This window comes from Talpa europaea (assembly GCF_964194135.1).
Source record: "Talpa europaea genome assembly, chromosome: 12".
Lineage (NCBI taxonomy): Eukaryota > Metazoa > Chordata > Mammalia > Eulipotyphla > Talpidae > Talpa > Talpa europaea.
This window is the reverse complement of record NC_140079.1, coordinates 95,732,442-95,748,194: the sequence shown is the minus strand read 5'-3', so window position 1 is coordinate 95,748,194 and position 15,753 is coordinate 95,732,442. Positions and strand designations below refer to the sequence as shown.

The 15,753-nt window shown below is 41.7% G+C and overlaps 1 protein-coding gene across 2 annotated transcripts in view; it reads left to right on the top strand.

Moving 5' to 3' along the window:
* The window catches only part of SHISA9 (shisa family member 9), a gene marked incomplete at its 3' end in the record, with an annotated part of 242,818 nt that overhangs the window by 8,755 nt on the left and 218,310 nt on the right, over positions 1–15,753 (top strand). For both annotated transcript variants that reach the window (XM_084250909.1, XM_084250908.1), the window contains exon 2: positions 5,083–5,210. In XM_084250909.1, the coding sequence (XP_084107035.1) occupies positions 5,083–5,210 (128 nt within the window). The remainder of the gene's footprint in view (positions 1–5,082; positions 5,211–15,753) is intronic.

Below are 15,753 nucleotides of genomic sequence, written 5' to 3'. Positions count from 1 at the left end.
GGTATTTTCTTCTTCTATGGCTTTGTTAAGGAGGATCTTTATAAGCCAGAGGTCTGCTAGTGATGATTAGATTTGTAAAACTACATAATTTAACCTGCATTTTTATTTTAGGGGTCCATGCAAAACTGCATTTTAGGCACTGCACCCCAGTGTGCATTGGATGCCGCTGCCAATTACCCATTTGGTCCAATGCTCCTGAGTCTCACTTCACCATGTGATGTGGGCATTGCACAATGAGGGCACCCATCAATACACATACTAAATCAATTTCCCATATTTAAAGTTGAGGTAGCATTGGCTTATAACATTATAGATTTCAGGCGTCCATCATTAAAAACCAGCACTTATGTGTATGCCATTATGCTCATCACCATGAGTCTAGTTTCCATCCATTACCATACAATTGCCCCCTTTTACCCAGTGACCCCATCCCACCCACCTCTTCCCTTCTAGCAACCATTATTTGGCTCTTGCAGTATAAGAGTTTCCTGACAACGACTTTTATAGAAAAGACAAGAAACAGGTATTGGTAAGGATGCGGAGAAAAAGGAACACAAAATACACTGTTGGTGAGGAATGTAAATTGGTGTCATTATAGAAAACTAGTATGGAGATTTCTCCAAAAATTTAGAATAGAACTACCCTAGGATCTGGTTATCTAATAGCTGGGTATTTATCCCAAGAAAAGAAAACACCTAATTTGAAAAGATAATGTGCACCCGATGTGCACAGCAGCATTATTCATAGTTTCTCACTTTTAATGACTAAAGACCATACACGAAAGTTCTCCTGTTCCCTTCCCATGCATATCATTTTATGCAGCCCCTGGAGTGAGTGAGCCATGCCTGGAAGACTCCTGTTCAGGATGTGGCGGTCTCTAAGCACCCTTGTGTACACAGCGTTCTCTGGGAAGGGCTGTTTTGGGGAACTGTCTTTGGGGGGACTGTCCTTGGCCTTTGAGCTGAATTATCATGAATTTAGGCACGCAAGAGAAGACCAGGGGATCTGCAGATGGCAGTGCTGACCAAGTGCATGGTTACCATCCTGATGCCATGTTTTTAAAAGCCTGAGTATTTTGGAATTTGGGGGAAACTCAGAGAATCTGGTGGATTCTTGGAAAAAAATAACACAGAATTTCTATTGAACTCCAGAAGGGATCAGAGATTCCTGAAGACAAGAAGTTGTTTAGAAGTGAAAAAGCCAAGTTAGATAGGGAGGCCTCTGCCTTTGCTTCATGTATTCCTCCCTGTAGCCCCCGAGAGTTTCAGTCCCTGCCAACGGCACAGAGGCAGGAAGGAGGTTGAACGCTGATTTCAAAGACACTCTGGTTTGTATCTCAGTCCCTCTCCTTGATAGGGGCAAAGGATGTCCTGAGCAAACTCCATACAGGCTTTGTGGGCCCCACCCCCACCACACTGGGAACTACAAATCCCATGATCACCAAAGGGAAGGTTGAGAGGAACTGAGGGTGGAGTTAAGCAACCAGGCTCTCTGTTTGGGTATTTAACTGGCCATGTGGCCCTGCGGGCACTGGCTTGGCTACAAGGCGTGCTAGGTTTTTGCCAGATCAGAGGGTCATTGGGAGTCCAGGTCAGCGGAAACGGGTTGAACACATTTACGAACTTGTCTCCCTCTTTTTCTCCCTGAGTTATTCATTTCCCATTTCCCCTTCCCTTGTAAATAAACCTTTCATCAACCTTTTGTGTATGTCTGCAGTTTAGCATTAATAAGTCCCCTTTAAGCACGCGGGTGAGGACGCACAGTCAGGCAACCCCATTTTATGTCGGGGTTTGCCTGTAACACCCTGAGTAGTTAATTTGAGTACGTTTCACTCTGTAAATGGGTCTGATAATCCACAGCTGGAATGTTCCCCTCCTTGTTGGCCAAAGTTCCCATGACGGCCTTTGCTGGATCCTCAGATATCTGAACTCTTTCCTGCCTCAGGACTCCATGTGCAACGACAAATGAGAACGGATGCAAGCTACAAACATCCAGCTGTCTCACTGTGAACCTTGAACATCAGCCAGAATATTGAATATTGAATATTGAATATTGAACCTTGAATATTCCAGCCAGAATATTCCTCTGACTGGAATATTCTCTCTATCCTCTTTGTGGGACCAGCTCACTGCTCAGAGCTTAATTCGAACATCAGCTCCTCAGGAAGATTTTCTTGTTCAATTCTTTCTGTATATTTAGAATTAAAAAAAAAAAGCATAAAATTCTGTGGTTTTTAGTATATTCATAAGTTATGCAACCACCAAGACTCTAATTCTTGAACATTTTCATCACCCTAACAAGAAACCCCTTATTCACATTCATTAGCAGCACTTCCCATTTCTCCTCCCACACTCCCAGCCCCTGGCAATTGCTAATCTACTTTCTGTCGCTATGGATTTGCCTCTTCTGAACATTTCAGATAATAAAACCACACACTCTATGGCTTTTTGTGTTTGACTTCTTTTACGTTACATAATGTCTCTAAGTTTCATTCATATTGTAGATGGCATGAGTACTGTATCTCCTTTTTATGGCTGAATAATATTCCATCCCATATAGCATATGTCTTTTATCCATTCACCAGTTTATTTGGGTTGTTTCCAATATGGTGCTCTTGGGAACAATGCTGCTATGTGCTCTGGACTCTCTTGATTGCGTTATTCTTCTATTTATGTTTGCGGCTCTTGTGTAATAATTTAACATGTATATTTTTATCCTCTCCTGTAGAATATATATCCTGTAGAATATAGAGGCTCCCATTCAGGAAGAATTAATGATTTTTTTCTTTCTATGGGCCTCAAATTGAAAGCAGTAGCAATTCCTCTGATTCCTTCCCTAAGTTTCAATAAGACTTTCTAGGGAAAGACGGCACGAGAAAGAGAGCTATGTTTCTTATTCATTTAAAAATTCCCCTCATTCTGAATTTTGTTAGCTTTGTGTTAACGTTGTGATCAAAATTAATTTAGATCAAAGTCAAAACCATTACTCTTTGTTTTCCTTCAACTGTATTTTACCTTCAAAGCTTGGCCAGTAGGAACATTCGGTTTACTCTTTGGATGGGACTTGCTAATCTGCAGTAACCTTGTCTGTCTCATCCACTGTGCCTCCTTGAGTGACGGGTACTCAGGCAGCAAGTATGTGTTGAGTGAATGAGTGAATGAATGGAAGCTGCTGTCATACTCTTGTCTCTTAGACTCAATCTTCCCCTCTCACTCACAGGGGATTCTTGCCGTGTTGACCTGTGTCTCTCACCTGATACTGCTCAGCCTCTGGCTCTTGCCTCATTGTCCCATTTCCCCAGAGCTGTCACCCCCCAGCTCAGGCCTCTGTTATTCTCATAGGGTCTCAAACTCAATGAGCAGCCCTTGAGATCACAGATTGCTGAGCCCACAGCTGGGGTTGCCCTCAAGGCCAATTGACACAGTGTAGGTGGATCTGAAATTTGCATTTTGTCAAGATCCCAGGTGCTGCTAGGGGACAGAGGGTCATTTGAGAATCACAATGCAGTGGGGGAATTCCAGCAGAGAGGTGGAAATGCATAGGTGAGGTGTGTGGACCTTCCCCAAACAGCTCCTCTTCCTTCAGTCACTCTACATGGGGAATCAGAGGGCATGGGTCAGTTAAGAGCATCTGGATATATCCTAAAACCTGGTAGTATCACTCGTGGGCCTGTACCCTGTAGAAATTCCCCTCGGTCCAAGAGGAAGCCTGCTTGAAGATATTTTTGCCAGTGTTGTTGACAGAATCAGGAAGCTGGTGGCCATCTAGGTGTTATGATGAGAGATGTGGACAAGCAGGGCTGACATTCAAGGTTCAAGGTTCACAGTGAGACAGTGGGATGTTTGTAGCTTGCGTCCATTTTCATTCGTCATTGCACATGGAGAGACGGTCATTCCGTAGGTAAGAGAAACGTGGGGGCTGCATTTGTTGGAGTATTATGCAGCTGTTGCAAGTGACAAAGAGATTCCATGCAGTAACATGGTTAGCTTTGGTGAACTAAGAATGGAATGAAGTTTATGGTAAAAACACCACTTCTGTCAAAGATACTATGCACATATGCAATAATACCTACACTATCATAGATCTTTCAAGGACAATCACATATCTAACTAGACCCAGGGTGGTGGGTGAGGTAGGACCGTAGGTGGGTACTGTTGTCCTGTGCTGAGCTCAAGCACTGAGCTTCTCTTCTAGTTCACATTTACCTGTGAAGGTCACTGTCATGAGGTGGATTGTGTATCCCTTGGTTGATACATTGTTTTTCTAGCTCCCTTGGCCCTTAGAATGTGACTTTATTTGGAAATAAAACAGTTCCAGATGGAGTTAGTAAAGTGAGGTTGTACTGCAGGAAGGTGACTCTTAATCCACTCTGACTCGTGTCTTTACAAGAACATGCCCTTGAAGACAGGCACACACCCACAGCAGAGAGTAGAGTGATGCAGCTTCCAGCCAACAAAGCCCAAAGACTTGCAGTAATCTCCAGAAGCTAGAAAAGGCAAGGAAGGATTCTCCTATAAGGCTGTGAATACCGAACCCCTGCTCTCCCACTTACTGGCTGTGTGACCTAGAACAGCTTAATTCACCTCTTTGAACCTTTGCTTACGCATCTGCAAAGAAGTAGTTGAATTGGTTGAATCAGAGCATGTGGTGTGATTAGCGTAGCACTGGCTTATGGTAAGTAAATCAGTGCTGGCTCTTGTTGCTTACGTGGACCAGTGCTGTGCATAACGTGTTGGTGTCTCATGGTAGACTGAGCAAGGACTACATCTATGGGGTGCAGATACAAAATGCGCATTCATCGTCGAATTGTCTCAAGAGCGCCGTGAGGTAGGTAATACCGCTGTCACGCAGAGCCATTGCAAGAGCCTGTGAGCTGTGGTGCATGGAGTCCCCATGTAACTTCTTATGCAGTGATCCATCTCATCGACATGTCTTTTTCTCCCCTCCTCCCCATCCGCAACTGAAATGGTGGCTCCGCAGAGCAAGGGGTACTGTTTTCTGCCACAAGCACAATGCTCAGCGCACAGTAGGTGCTAATCATTGTGTTTTGAATGAACAGATTTAAATTCTTTCTTCTTCCAGGGCCCTTGCGGATGTCATGAGGCCACAGAGCCACTGCAACACTGACCACATGGAGAGAGACCTCAACATTGTGGTCCATGTCCAGCATTATGAGAACATGGATACCCGAACCCCCATAAATAATCTTCGTAAGTATAGCCACACGGTGCATTTTCAGTCCTGTGTGGCAACCTGTGCGATGGTCTAGGAGCCAGGAATCACTGTGTGTTTGGGTTCCTTAAGAGCTTCCCTTTGTTGAAGAGTTTTGAGTTGTCTCTCCCTGTTGAACCTGGGCTCGGTGTCAGTGGCGGCCATTGGATTCTCTGGCATGGTTTCTCTCTCAAGGTGTGATTCTCTATTGGTTTCTCATGGTCGGTTCTTCTGTTAATGAATGGACCACTTGGTTGATTTCTCTTGGTTGATCTGTTAACCGATGGCCCTCTTTGTGGTTTATCATGGTTGGGTACCAATTAACCAACGGATTATTTGTCACTTCATTTTAGGTAATCTATTAGCCAATAACCAAATTTGTTGGTTCATCTTGATTGGGTAATCTGTTGACCAATTAGCTTATTTTTCTGCCTCCTGACCAGCTGTGATATTTTAGATTTTGTGACATTTTTAATGAATAGATAATAGTTTTATTGATTTAGATTGACTTTTCAAAAAAATAGAATTTTAAAATATAATCTACAAGTTCTGTGTGTGTGTGTGTGTGTATGTGCACGAGCGTGCACATGTGTTGAGTTGTGGTTATATTGGTTTGGGGTGTGTATGTATGATTCAATAGTCATAAATTCTGTTCCGCTATTCTGCTATAAGGAAAAAAAATGCTGAATTTGCTATTGTGTTTCAATAGGCGTACTTTAGCTGATAGAGCACACTTGGGGATCTTGGTCTGCACCCAAAGATTTTCTTTCCTTTCAAAGGTCTGTATAGGCAACATACATTATGTAGCTGATGCACTGAGTAATGGGGGTTGGCAAAAACAAGATTGCTTCGTTTTTGACAGTCGCGTACTACTGTGGTTATTCCTAGCAATTATGTTTTCAAGTAACCCCCACATTAAAGTAATGTGGAGGGCTTGGTTTGAAATAAAAAAAGCCAGACAATTTAAAGGATGCATTTAGTTGTGGCTGGAGGTTCTTGAAAACAAACAGTTCTGGCTTTGCAACGTTTACAGTCTGGGCTGCCTCTGCTGAAGCTGCGCGAGGAGTCATGGTGGTATTTTATATGCTGAATCATCGTTTTGGACCATTCGACTGCTAATGTTTATGCTTGATGGGTACAGGAATTAAGCCTATGAAAGTTGACATAGGTGGCATGGGTGCTCTGATTCTGCACGACAATATGTTTTCCTGACCTTTGAAATGCTGCCCTGTGTTTGCAAAGTCCATGTTGACATGGTCTGAAAAGGGGCTACTAAATAGAATGTCATAGGTTTCTTTGTATTAAATAATTTGACATTTTTTTATGAACAGGATCATAAAACGGTATGAGAAATAGCCACATTTTAGAGCAAGGTACACCAGCAATTGGAAGTTTTGTGACCAAATCTCATAGCCCTGGGAGGTAGGGAAAATTACACCAACACTGACATGGCAATTGCTATATCCAGTTCTGGCTTGGGTGCAAATGAGCACATTTTCTTCCAGATGGCACTGGGAAATAAGTTGGATCGAGATATATGTGGGCCCCAAGCATCGTAAGAGCAAGATCATGGTCATGTAGTAGAGAAAGAGCAAATGGTATTGAGTTCCTGGCTAGCGAAGGTGACTGTTAGCAAGTTTCTCATTGGAAGTTTCAATCTTTGGATGATTTTTGCATCAACACTTAAATGGACTAACATTGAAGTTCCCCAAGTTTCATCATTCCCATCAGGCAAAAGAGCAGAGAACATGAAAGCATCTTACTTTCATAAGGGTCTTTTGTTTAAAGTTGTCCTGAAAATAAATTATCACTCAGTCCAGACACCATGTAAGTTAGAAGTCTCCTTGGCAGTCTAATTTATAGTATTTATGATTCATGTTTTTAATCATATTTGTGTCTCAGGAGTCAGTGACCTTTTATGTCCAGGAAAAATGTGTCTTGGAAAATTCTAGTGGGTGGAATCACACCTGAACATTCCTGGTAAACTCCTTGGAGAATTTCTGATGTTATGTTACAGATACTGAATTCTTTCATCAAGTACCAAGGATATTCATTTCATATAACCCTGTTAGGTTGATCCAATCCTTATTTTCTACCATTCTTTAAAATATCTAGAAAGTAAGAAGCAGGAACCTGTTAGATTGACATGAATAAGTTTACACAAATAAATTCCATAATGGATATTAATCATAGGTTTCCTTGGAATGGCTTATCTGTCTTTTCATTCATTTGCAGGAGCTATTTATATATTATAGACACAGGGAAAACTTCATGTTTAGAGGAAGGAGTGACTTGTGACTTCATTGAGAAGACAGGACTAGATGACTGATATTAATCAATTTCTAGAGGTGCAAGAAGACAAGCAGTAGCAGCCAGCACTAGAATGTCCCTGTTGTATAGAAAACCCTTCTGTGGCCGCTATGGAAGCTCCAGAGGTTCACCACTGCAAAGGATGGAAAGAAAGAGTAGGAATATATCATGCTCTTTTTGGGGTGCTCTTCACTACACATTCAAGACTTGACTGGAAATTCAGCAGCCCCAACTTGAATGTCATTTTCATCTCTATTCAATGATGCACCCAACATCTCTTGAAGAGCAGAATCATCTCCATCTATTTCTTTTTCCTTCTCTTCTTACTACTAGTTCTAGATCACCTTCTGTCATGCTTTGGTCAGATGCTGAGAATCAAAGGTCACTGTAGAAATCTGGGTGTTTGGAAGTGGGGGGAGTGGAGCCGGAGGAAGGTGAAGCCAGAGAGGGAGGAGGAAACTTTAATACAGGGAGTGTTTTTGCCGACCTTTCATTATAAATTTCATGCTGTTGATTTTCCTATGATGTGCCGGACTTGCCTTTTCATCTGAACAGGGTTTTTTGTTTCTGGCTGAGGTTGTCCATGTTCTTTCCAGGCATTCAGTGATATTGCCTAAAAATATTTAGTCTGATAATCAGAAGGGCCTCGACCTCTTTGATTAACAGGATGTAGATTCGGATGAGATAGTGATTTTCTACAAACGCTCCTCGGCTCCTGCATAATTATCGTTTGCTTTTGAAGGCACAATTTGTCTTCAAGTGCTGTGAATGTGCACTGTCTCCCCCAGCCTCCCTGCTTGCAATTGATACCTCCACCCTTTTGGAAAGTTCAGGGTAAATACAGGCTCCATTTAGTCTCAGGATGGGATGTCACTGAGGAATAAAACCTGGACCAACATTCCCCAAATTCATGTTAACAGCACACTTTTTTTTTTGGAAATGCAGTTTTAATTTTCAAATAATTTTATATTTACTGAAAAGTTGCAAAGATAGTGCACAGAGTTCTGTATACGCCTCACCCACTTTCCCCTCATGCTAACATCTTACATTACTATGCTCCACCTGTCAAAACTAAGAACTCAACATTAGTACATTATTTTTAGCTAAACTGTAGATACGGTTTGAATTGCGCTGGTTTCTTCACTCACATCCTTTTTCTGTTCCAGGATCCAATCCAGGAAGTGACATTGTTTTTAGCACAGCAAACTTGGGAGCAGAATTTTGCTTGTGCAATATTGTTTAATGGTGTGGTAAAGACTGAAAGCAACACTAAATAAGTCAATAGCAATTATGAAGCTTTTATTGTCACAGTAGGAGCACTCCTTCCCAGTGTCTATAAAAATGTCCACATAAAATGACTCACCCGGTCACTGTTGGGATCGAACTAGTGGCCATCCCGACATGCCTATGAGCAAAGCACCTTTACGATCCATACAGACATATCCTCTTTGGAACTGGGCTGATGTGACACAATTTATTGTAGAGTTTACTCTGAGCAAGTGACATCTCGTCCAGAACTGATAATGTCTCAGGACACAGAATCCATCAGAAGAACCAGTTTCCTATTCTATCCTCATCCTACCCCTCCACCTCTGGGGCTTTTCCCAAGTGGCACAGACCCAGATGAAAGGCAGAGCCCTAGCTTAGTTTCTGAAAAGGTTCTACAACTTATACTTGGGCCAAATGGATTTCCATTCATGTGTCCATATTTCCCGAGGTACCGGAGGACCACTCTGCTCACCACTAAGCCACCAGCGCTTGCCAAGACAGATGGGACAGCCTGCATTTGATCTTTGTTGAAGATACTGGTAGAGATATTTCCAAATATTTAAAAAAAATTGAAGAGGGAGGGGATTTCCTAACCATGGCAGGCAAGAAAGTAAATATATATATTAGTATTTAAGAATAAGAAATATTTGTAAGATAGTGGAATATTAAGGGCACTGTATAGACAACATGCTAACCTGCCCACCCCCTCCCCCCGCCGCGTGCCCCACCACAACACACTGAATCCTCAAAACCTTATTATTGTTTTCACCATCATGAGGATGGGGAACCTGGGGCTCAGAGAGGCCAAGTGGCTTATCTGAAATCATACAGCTGCTAAATGTTGGCCTTGGGATGTCAGCTGGGCCAGGCAGACCCCAAGGTCTGTGGTTTCACCCACACTGCCATGTGGGATATGCTAAGTGAACCAAAAGACCAGTTGGCACCTGGGAAGAGAGCTGTTTCCAAAATATACTTCACTGGGTCATGCTGTGACAGGCCCTCCCTAAGGAGGAATAATAACCAACGTTTACTGAGCACTTGCAATATGCCAGGCGCTGTAGGAAGTGCTTCGAGTGTATTCGTTTCTTGCATCCTCAAAACAGCCGTCCAACAGCCTAGTACATTGCTGCCGCAGGTCTTTGCTTTTGTGCTTTCTGCTGGGGATCTCCCTGGTTGCATCTTACTCCCATGGCCGCTGCATGGGAGAGGACTCCCTTGTCTACCTCTGGCCCCCCAAGTAATCCACCGTTCCCCATCATATGTTTTGTTCTCTCTGAAATGTCTTCCTCATTATTTTCACCTCTTCAATATAGTGTAAACTCTGCGAGAGCAAATGCTCTGTGTTGTCACAGCTGTGCCCCCCACGGCAGGAACTATGCTGGCTGGTGGCAGCAGCTCCATAAATTTCTGTCCAATGAATGAAGGAGCCTTTGGAAGTGGTATCATTATTCTTGTTTTGTGGGGGAGAAAGCTGAGACTCATGGAAATAAAGGAACTCATCTAACATGATGACTGAGATTTACTTTAAAAATCACCAGGAAAATATAAAGTTGTAGGGGATGGTTGATAAAGCCAACTGGGGAAATCTGATTATTGCAGCTATGGATGACCAAATACATGAGGGTTCATGATCTCGGTGTATATTTGAAAATATCCACAGTAAAATGAAAAATAAAAGAACTTAATCATGGCATCATAATTAATAAATACAAGAGCCAGAGTTAAAATCTGGGTCAGTTTGACTCCTTAGCTCGAACTTGGATGCACATGGATGCACAGGGGTTATCTTCTGGTGAATAACCAGACTCAGGAAGGGTGGGCGTCAGGACCCCTTCACGGTTGTTAGTGGGAAGAGTGGTCAAGCATCACGTGTCTTTCCACCCTTGATGTGCTCAATCTCTGTGTCTTTCAGTTTACATTATCCAGAGAGAGAGAGAGAGAGAGCGAGAGAGAGCATGACTGGTTTTTTTTTTTATAGTTTTTTTTTAATAGAGGCATGTTTATTTATTTATTTGTTTGTTTGTTTGTTTGTTTGTTTATACAAGCACTGGGTACAGTCAGAAGTGCGGGAGGGAGGGTGAGAGAATTCACCAGAGCCAGAGCGGGGAGCAGAGCAGGCAGAAGGACCGAAGTACACTGCTGAGGGGAGCAGCGGGCGGCAGGAGAGGTCTGCGCGCCATGTGGGACCCTCCTCCGGTGGCCGGGGAGCAGCCAGGGATCGAACCAGTGCCGCAGAGGCCGCGGGCAGCTTCGCAACCCAGCGCTCAACTGCTGCGCCACCGGGGAGGCCCGAGAGCATGCAGTCATGCATGTTTTGATGTGGCCTGGCTTTGGTGTAGCTGTCTGATCCCAGCACCCTCAGTTGGTTGGGTAGAGAGTATCTTAGGACTTCTTCCCAGGACAGTATTCAGGCACGTTCTCCAGGAAGGCTGTGATTGAGAAGCAGGTGGAGATAGTGGTTTTACATTTCCTTGGTGAGAGGAGGACAGGAATTGCATTGCTTTAATCACTCCTGTATCTGGAGCGGCGAGAAGTTGCACAGTGTTCAATCGATGTTTGTTGAATGAATGAATGCATGAATGAATCTGTACCACCAGTTCCATAAGAATCCCAGGGGAACCTATTAGCGGGATGCCTGGGATTTTGAATTTTGTGAGAACATGGCTAATTTCAGCTTCTGTGAAGCTTTAACTCTCTTTTATGAAGCCATAGCCTTTGCCACTCTGGTTCCTGGAACTTGAACCTTCTCTCCACAGCTTGGCAGTTGAGTTGTTCGATTTGGAAGTCTGTGACTGTAATGATTTTGGCATGTGGTCACACATTATAAGTAAGAGTAAGGGGGTGGATCTATACTGAACCAGCTCAAAACATTTGTAGGTTCAGTGTAGTGGCCTGAATTGACTTATTGTGGCCTCAGATCAAGAGCCCCATTTTTCTTGAAGTATTCAGGGCTGTTTATGAGTCCCTGGCATGTGAATGGTGTTTACTAAACTTGTCTAATATGTCTTTGAGTTAGTGCAGTGAGGGAGTGGGGTATGTGGGCTCAGGAGGTAGACATATCTGTATTGGATGTCTTCTCTGTCACCCATGATCTGTGCAATCTTGGAAAAGTTCATTTAGCTCTCTGGACCTCAGTTTTGCACTCTAGAAATGGAGTGCAGTAATGTCTACCTTACAAGACTTGTGAGGTGGAAATAAATGCATACATATAAAGAACTTAGCGTAATACTTGGCAACATAAATATAGGTTGTTACTATTATTATTTGTAATATGAATGAATATTAGTGTGAAAGAGATCTGTTCGCTTGGAGAAAAGGATGTGTGTTGTCAGCAAGGCTTCATCGTGCGGTTGTCTTCACGGTGCAAATGTTTTTACTCTGTGCGCCAGTTGATAACACAATTTGTGTGTGCATGTGTGTGCGTGTATGTGTATGTGTTACTACTAGTGTTTTTGATGCAAATGAGAACTGAAGAATCTGTCAATTCCTTCCCAAGGAAATAGCTGGGATGGAGCAGCTGTCCCATTCTTAGCCATTTGTTCTTGTCTTATGTTTTTCTTCTATTCCCATTAAAACACTTGAGCTTATTCTGTTAGGAACAGTGATTTTAATACTTTATTTATACTGGCAGACCTGGCCATTAGGAATATGTATGGTGCCAAACATGTCTTGTATTTCCACCCAGAAAGCGAGATTGTGTGTGTGGTGTGTGTGCATGTAGACTCTAGCAACACAAGCAGCAGAGAAACAGAACCCTTAAAAGAAAAAAAAAAATACCACTTTCTAAAAGTCATCTCCTGGGCTGTTTTCAAAAATTGCTACTAATGCTGGCCACATGGCATTGCCTAATTAGATTTGCATTGCCTTTCCAAAGTGCTTCCAGCTCGCTGTAGAACTATTTGTAAAGAAAGTCTTAGTGCTCACCACAGTGTCTGGTTTAGTTTAAAAGATGCCAAGTTCTGTTCCTTCCATGAGAGGGAAGGTCTATCCTTGGACGCAGCTATTTACATACTGTGTTTCCATGATGCAGCATCCCTGCTATGTGATTGATACTTATTGTGGATAAGAAGAGAGTAATAAATAAAACAGAATGTTTGCTCTGTACCTACTGCACGCGCCCATTTTCATCCTGCAATTCCATGGAATAATCAAAGATGGTATTACAAGTGCCTCTCGTAGATGAGGAGGCTGTAGCTCAGTGTTTAAATAACTTGTCCAAGGGTATAGAGATAATTGGTCAGGAGTTCAGACTGTGTGATTTTCAGCCTTGTCCTCTATTCCTGACCTTTTCCAAGGACTCACACTAAATAATGTATCTGATCATGTCTCTTCCTTTCTTTCCTCTCTATCGATTCCTTCTAAGGATCACTGTATTAGATTGTACTCACCTTTGAAAATGGGCCTGCTGAGCTAAAAATCACCCTTTCTGTCCCAGAGAACTTAGATTTTAGTCATTGTTTGCTTTCCTGTCATTAATATTTTCATTTAATCCATCAACACTCAACTGACATTAATTAAAATCCTGTTGTGTGTCAGGCAATGTGCTAGGATTTGGAGGTATGAGAATGAAGGGACAAAATGGGAAATACCATCTAGATATTTGTGATATGGGGGGTGAAGGGAGGGTGAATGGGTGGTTACAAACAGCATGACAGGGGCAAGAACAGGATGTCACGGGGCATGCAAGAGGCTCCTCAAAACTCCTGGAGCTGAAAGGGAGGGAAACATGTTTCGGACAGACTTACTTGAGAAATCAAAATTTTGTTCTGAAAGAGGAAATCTCCCTAACACCTTTCCAAGAATCAGAGGAAAGAAAGCAGTAAGCCTGCATGCACTGCCTTTGCTTGCTTTTACCAGTGGGAGGGCTACTAGTGTTGTTAGTACCTTGATCTTGCTTGCAGGTCTGATGAGTTTGATACAAATTGTATAAAGGGAAAGGAGGGCCTAATTTGTTGGGGTGATAGTGCTTTTGGTAGGAAAATAAAATGCCCTGTCTGATGCAGGAAGACCAGAATTGCAGGATCCATTCTCAGGAACTGAATACAGATTCTTTTCAGAGAAATCTTCCAGGCCAGGCAGCCTGCCATTCTTCAAGACCAGCATTGAATTTATTTTTCCTTTAAAAATAACTGCCAGTATAAGATTAAGCAACATAGTTTCATACCATAATACATATATTAAAATAATTTATAAAAAGGTTTCAGGAAACTGCCTGAAAAGTCCCAATAAGAATTCTCAATACAGTTAATTATAAATTGAAAAGGAAATACTATCACATTAGTCTGAGAATGCAGTTAATGAAACTAAGTGTAATCATATTCTGAATATTTCATTAAATGGAAATGTAAACTCATTAACTTAGATGGTAGGCATGGGGTTGTGAGCTCACACGGATCGCCATACTCAAAGCCAGCCTTGTAGTTCACGCATTTCAATGCAGACCTTGGATCTGTCCACGGTGCTGAAAATTCTGTCCGAACCACTCAGTTGGGGACACTTTAGGAGGAATCATCTTGCCTTTGGTTCACCACACTTTTTATTTTAAAGATGACTATTTTTTTTTTTTTTAGGAATTGGGGAACTTGGAGACCAACATTGTGTACTAAATTCAATTTTGTTAGGAAAGAAACTTTAAGTAAAAAGCAACTACTAAATGCTATCAACACAATGTCATAAATGATAGAGACATTTTAACACCAGTTAGTCAAGACATAATTATCAAAATAAACACAATTCCTAAATCAAGGGAAGTTAATTTCTTGAAAAATTCATTCCACTGTCCTTATTTCTCTCTCTCCTCCAATTGGTTGAAATGGGTTTCCATTTTTGAGAATCACTGATCATTTCTTAAGTGGTTTGCTAACTGAATGAGTTTTTATTGAGTACCTACTACATGCTAGACACTGGGGCTTGGTACTAAGGATGCAGAGATTGGAAATGTTTGTGGACCATGTTTGTGTGTTTATATATATGTATATATGATTTCATAGACTTATAGTCAGTCTATTCTTTTCATTTTAAAAACAATGGAATTGATGGCTAGGAAAATGCAAAGTCACACAATCATAAACTTATACAATAGACTTATACTATTTAAAATATTATTGAATATTTAGGGTACAATTACTGATACAAAGACGAGTCCCCCTTATTCATGGGGGATATATTCCAAGACACCCTCCTCCCCAGAACATGCCAGAAATTGCAGAAATTACTGAATTCTACATATATTATGTTTTTTCTATACACACACACCCATGATAAAGTTTATGAGTTAGGCACAGCAAGAGGTTAACAACAATAACTAATAACAAAGTAAAACAATTATAACAATATACTGTCATAAAACTCATGTGAATGTGGCCTGCCTCTCCTATGCTTTCTCTTAGAATACTTGGTTTTAAATAATATTTGGGGCCGTGGTTGACCATGGGTGACTAAAAACATGGAAAGTGAACCACAGGTGAGGGGGTGGGTTATGGTACATGTTTACCTGACATTCTCAAATGGAGTAAGGATGTGAAAGGAAGGGATAGACTTCAAAACTGTTGGGCAGTACCACTTTAACCTTATGTCTCATCTATGATACAAAGGAAGGTCTTTGAAATATTCAGATACTCTTGACATTTTAACAAAATCTTGAATTGCCTAATGCCTGGGAATTGGAAATTGTGCAAGGGCACTTTGTGGCATTTGGTTGCCTTTATTGAGTAGTAGCAAGGCATGGAGGAGGCACCTTATTCTTCAGAGGCATTGTTGAAAAAAAATAGTGCAAAGCCAAAGAAGGCCATCAAATAATTCTTTGGCAAAAGCTAACAATTTCATTGTACAAACACGTTTAAAAAATTGTTCCTAATGAATATTTTTGTTCTGCTAATCAGTTTAGATGTGGCTTTATTTGGATCCTGCCACTATTTCTTTAAACATGTATTATTATTATTTTACTCATGCATGCATATAATT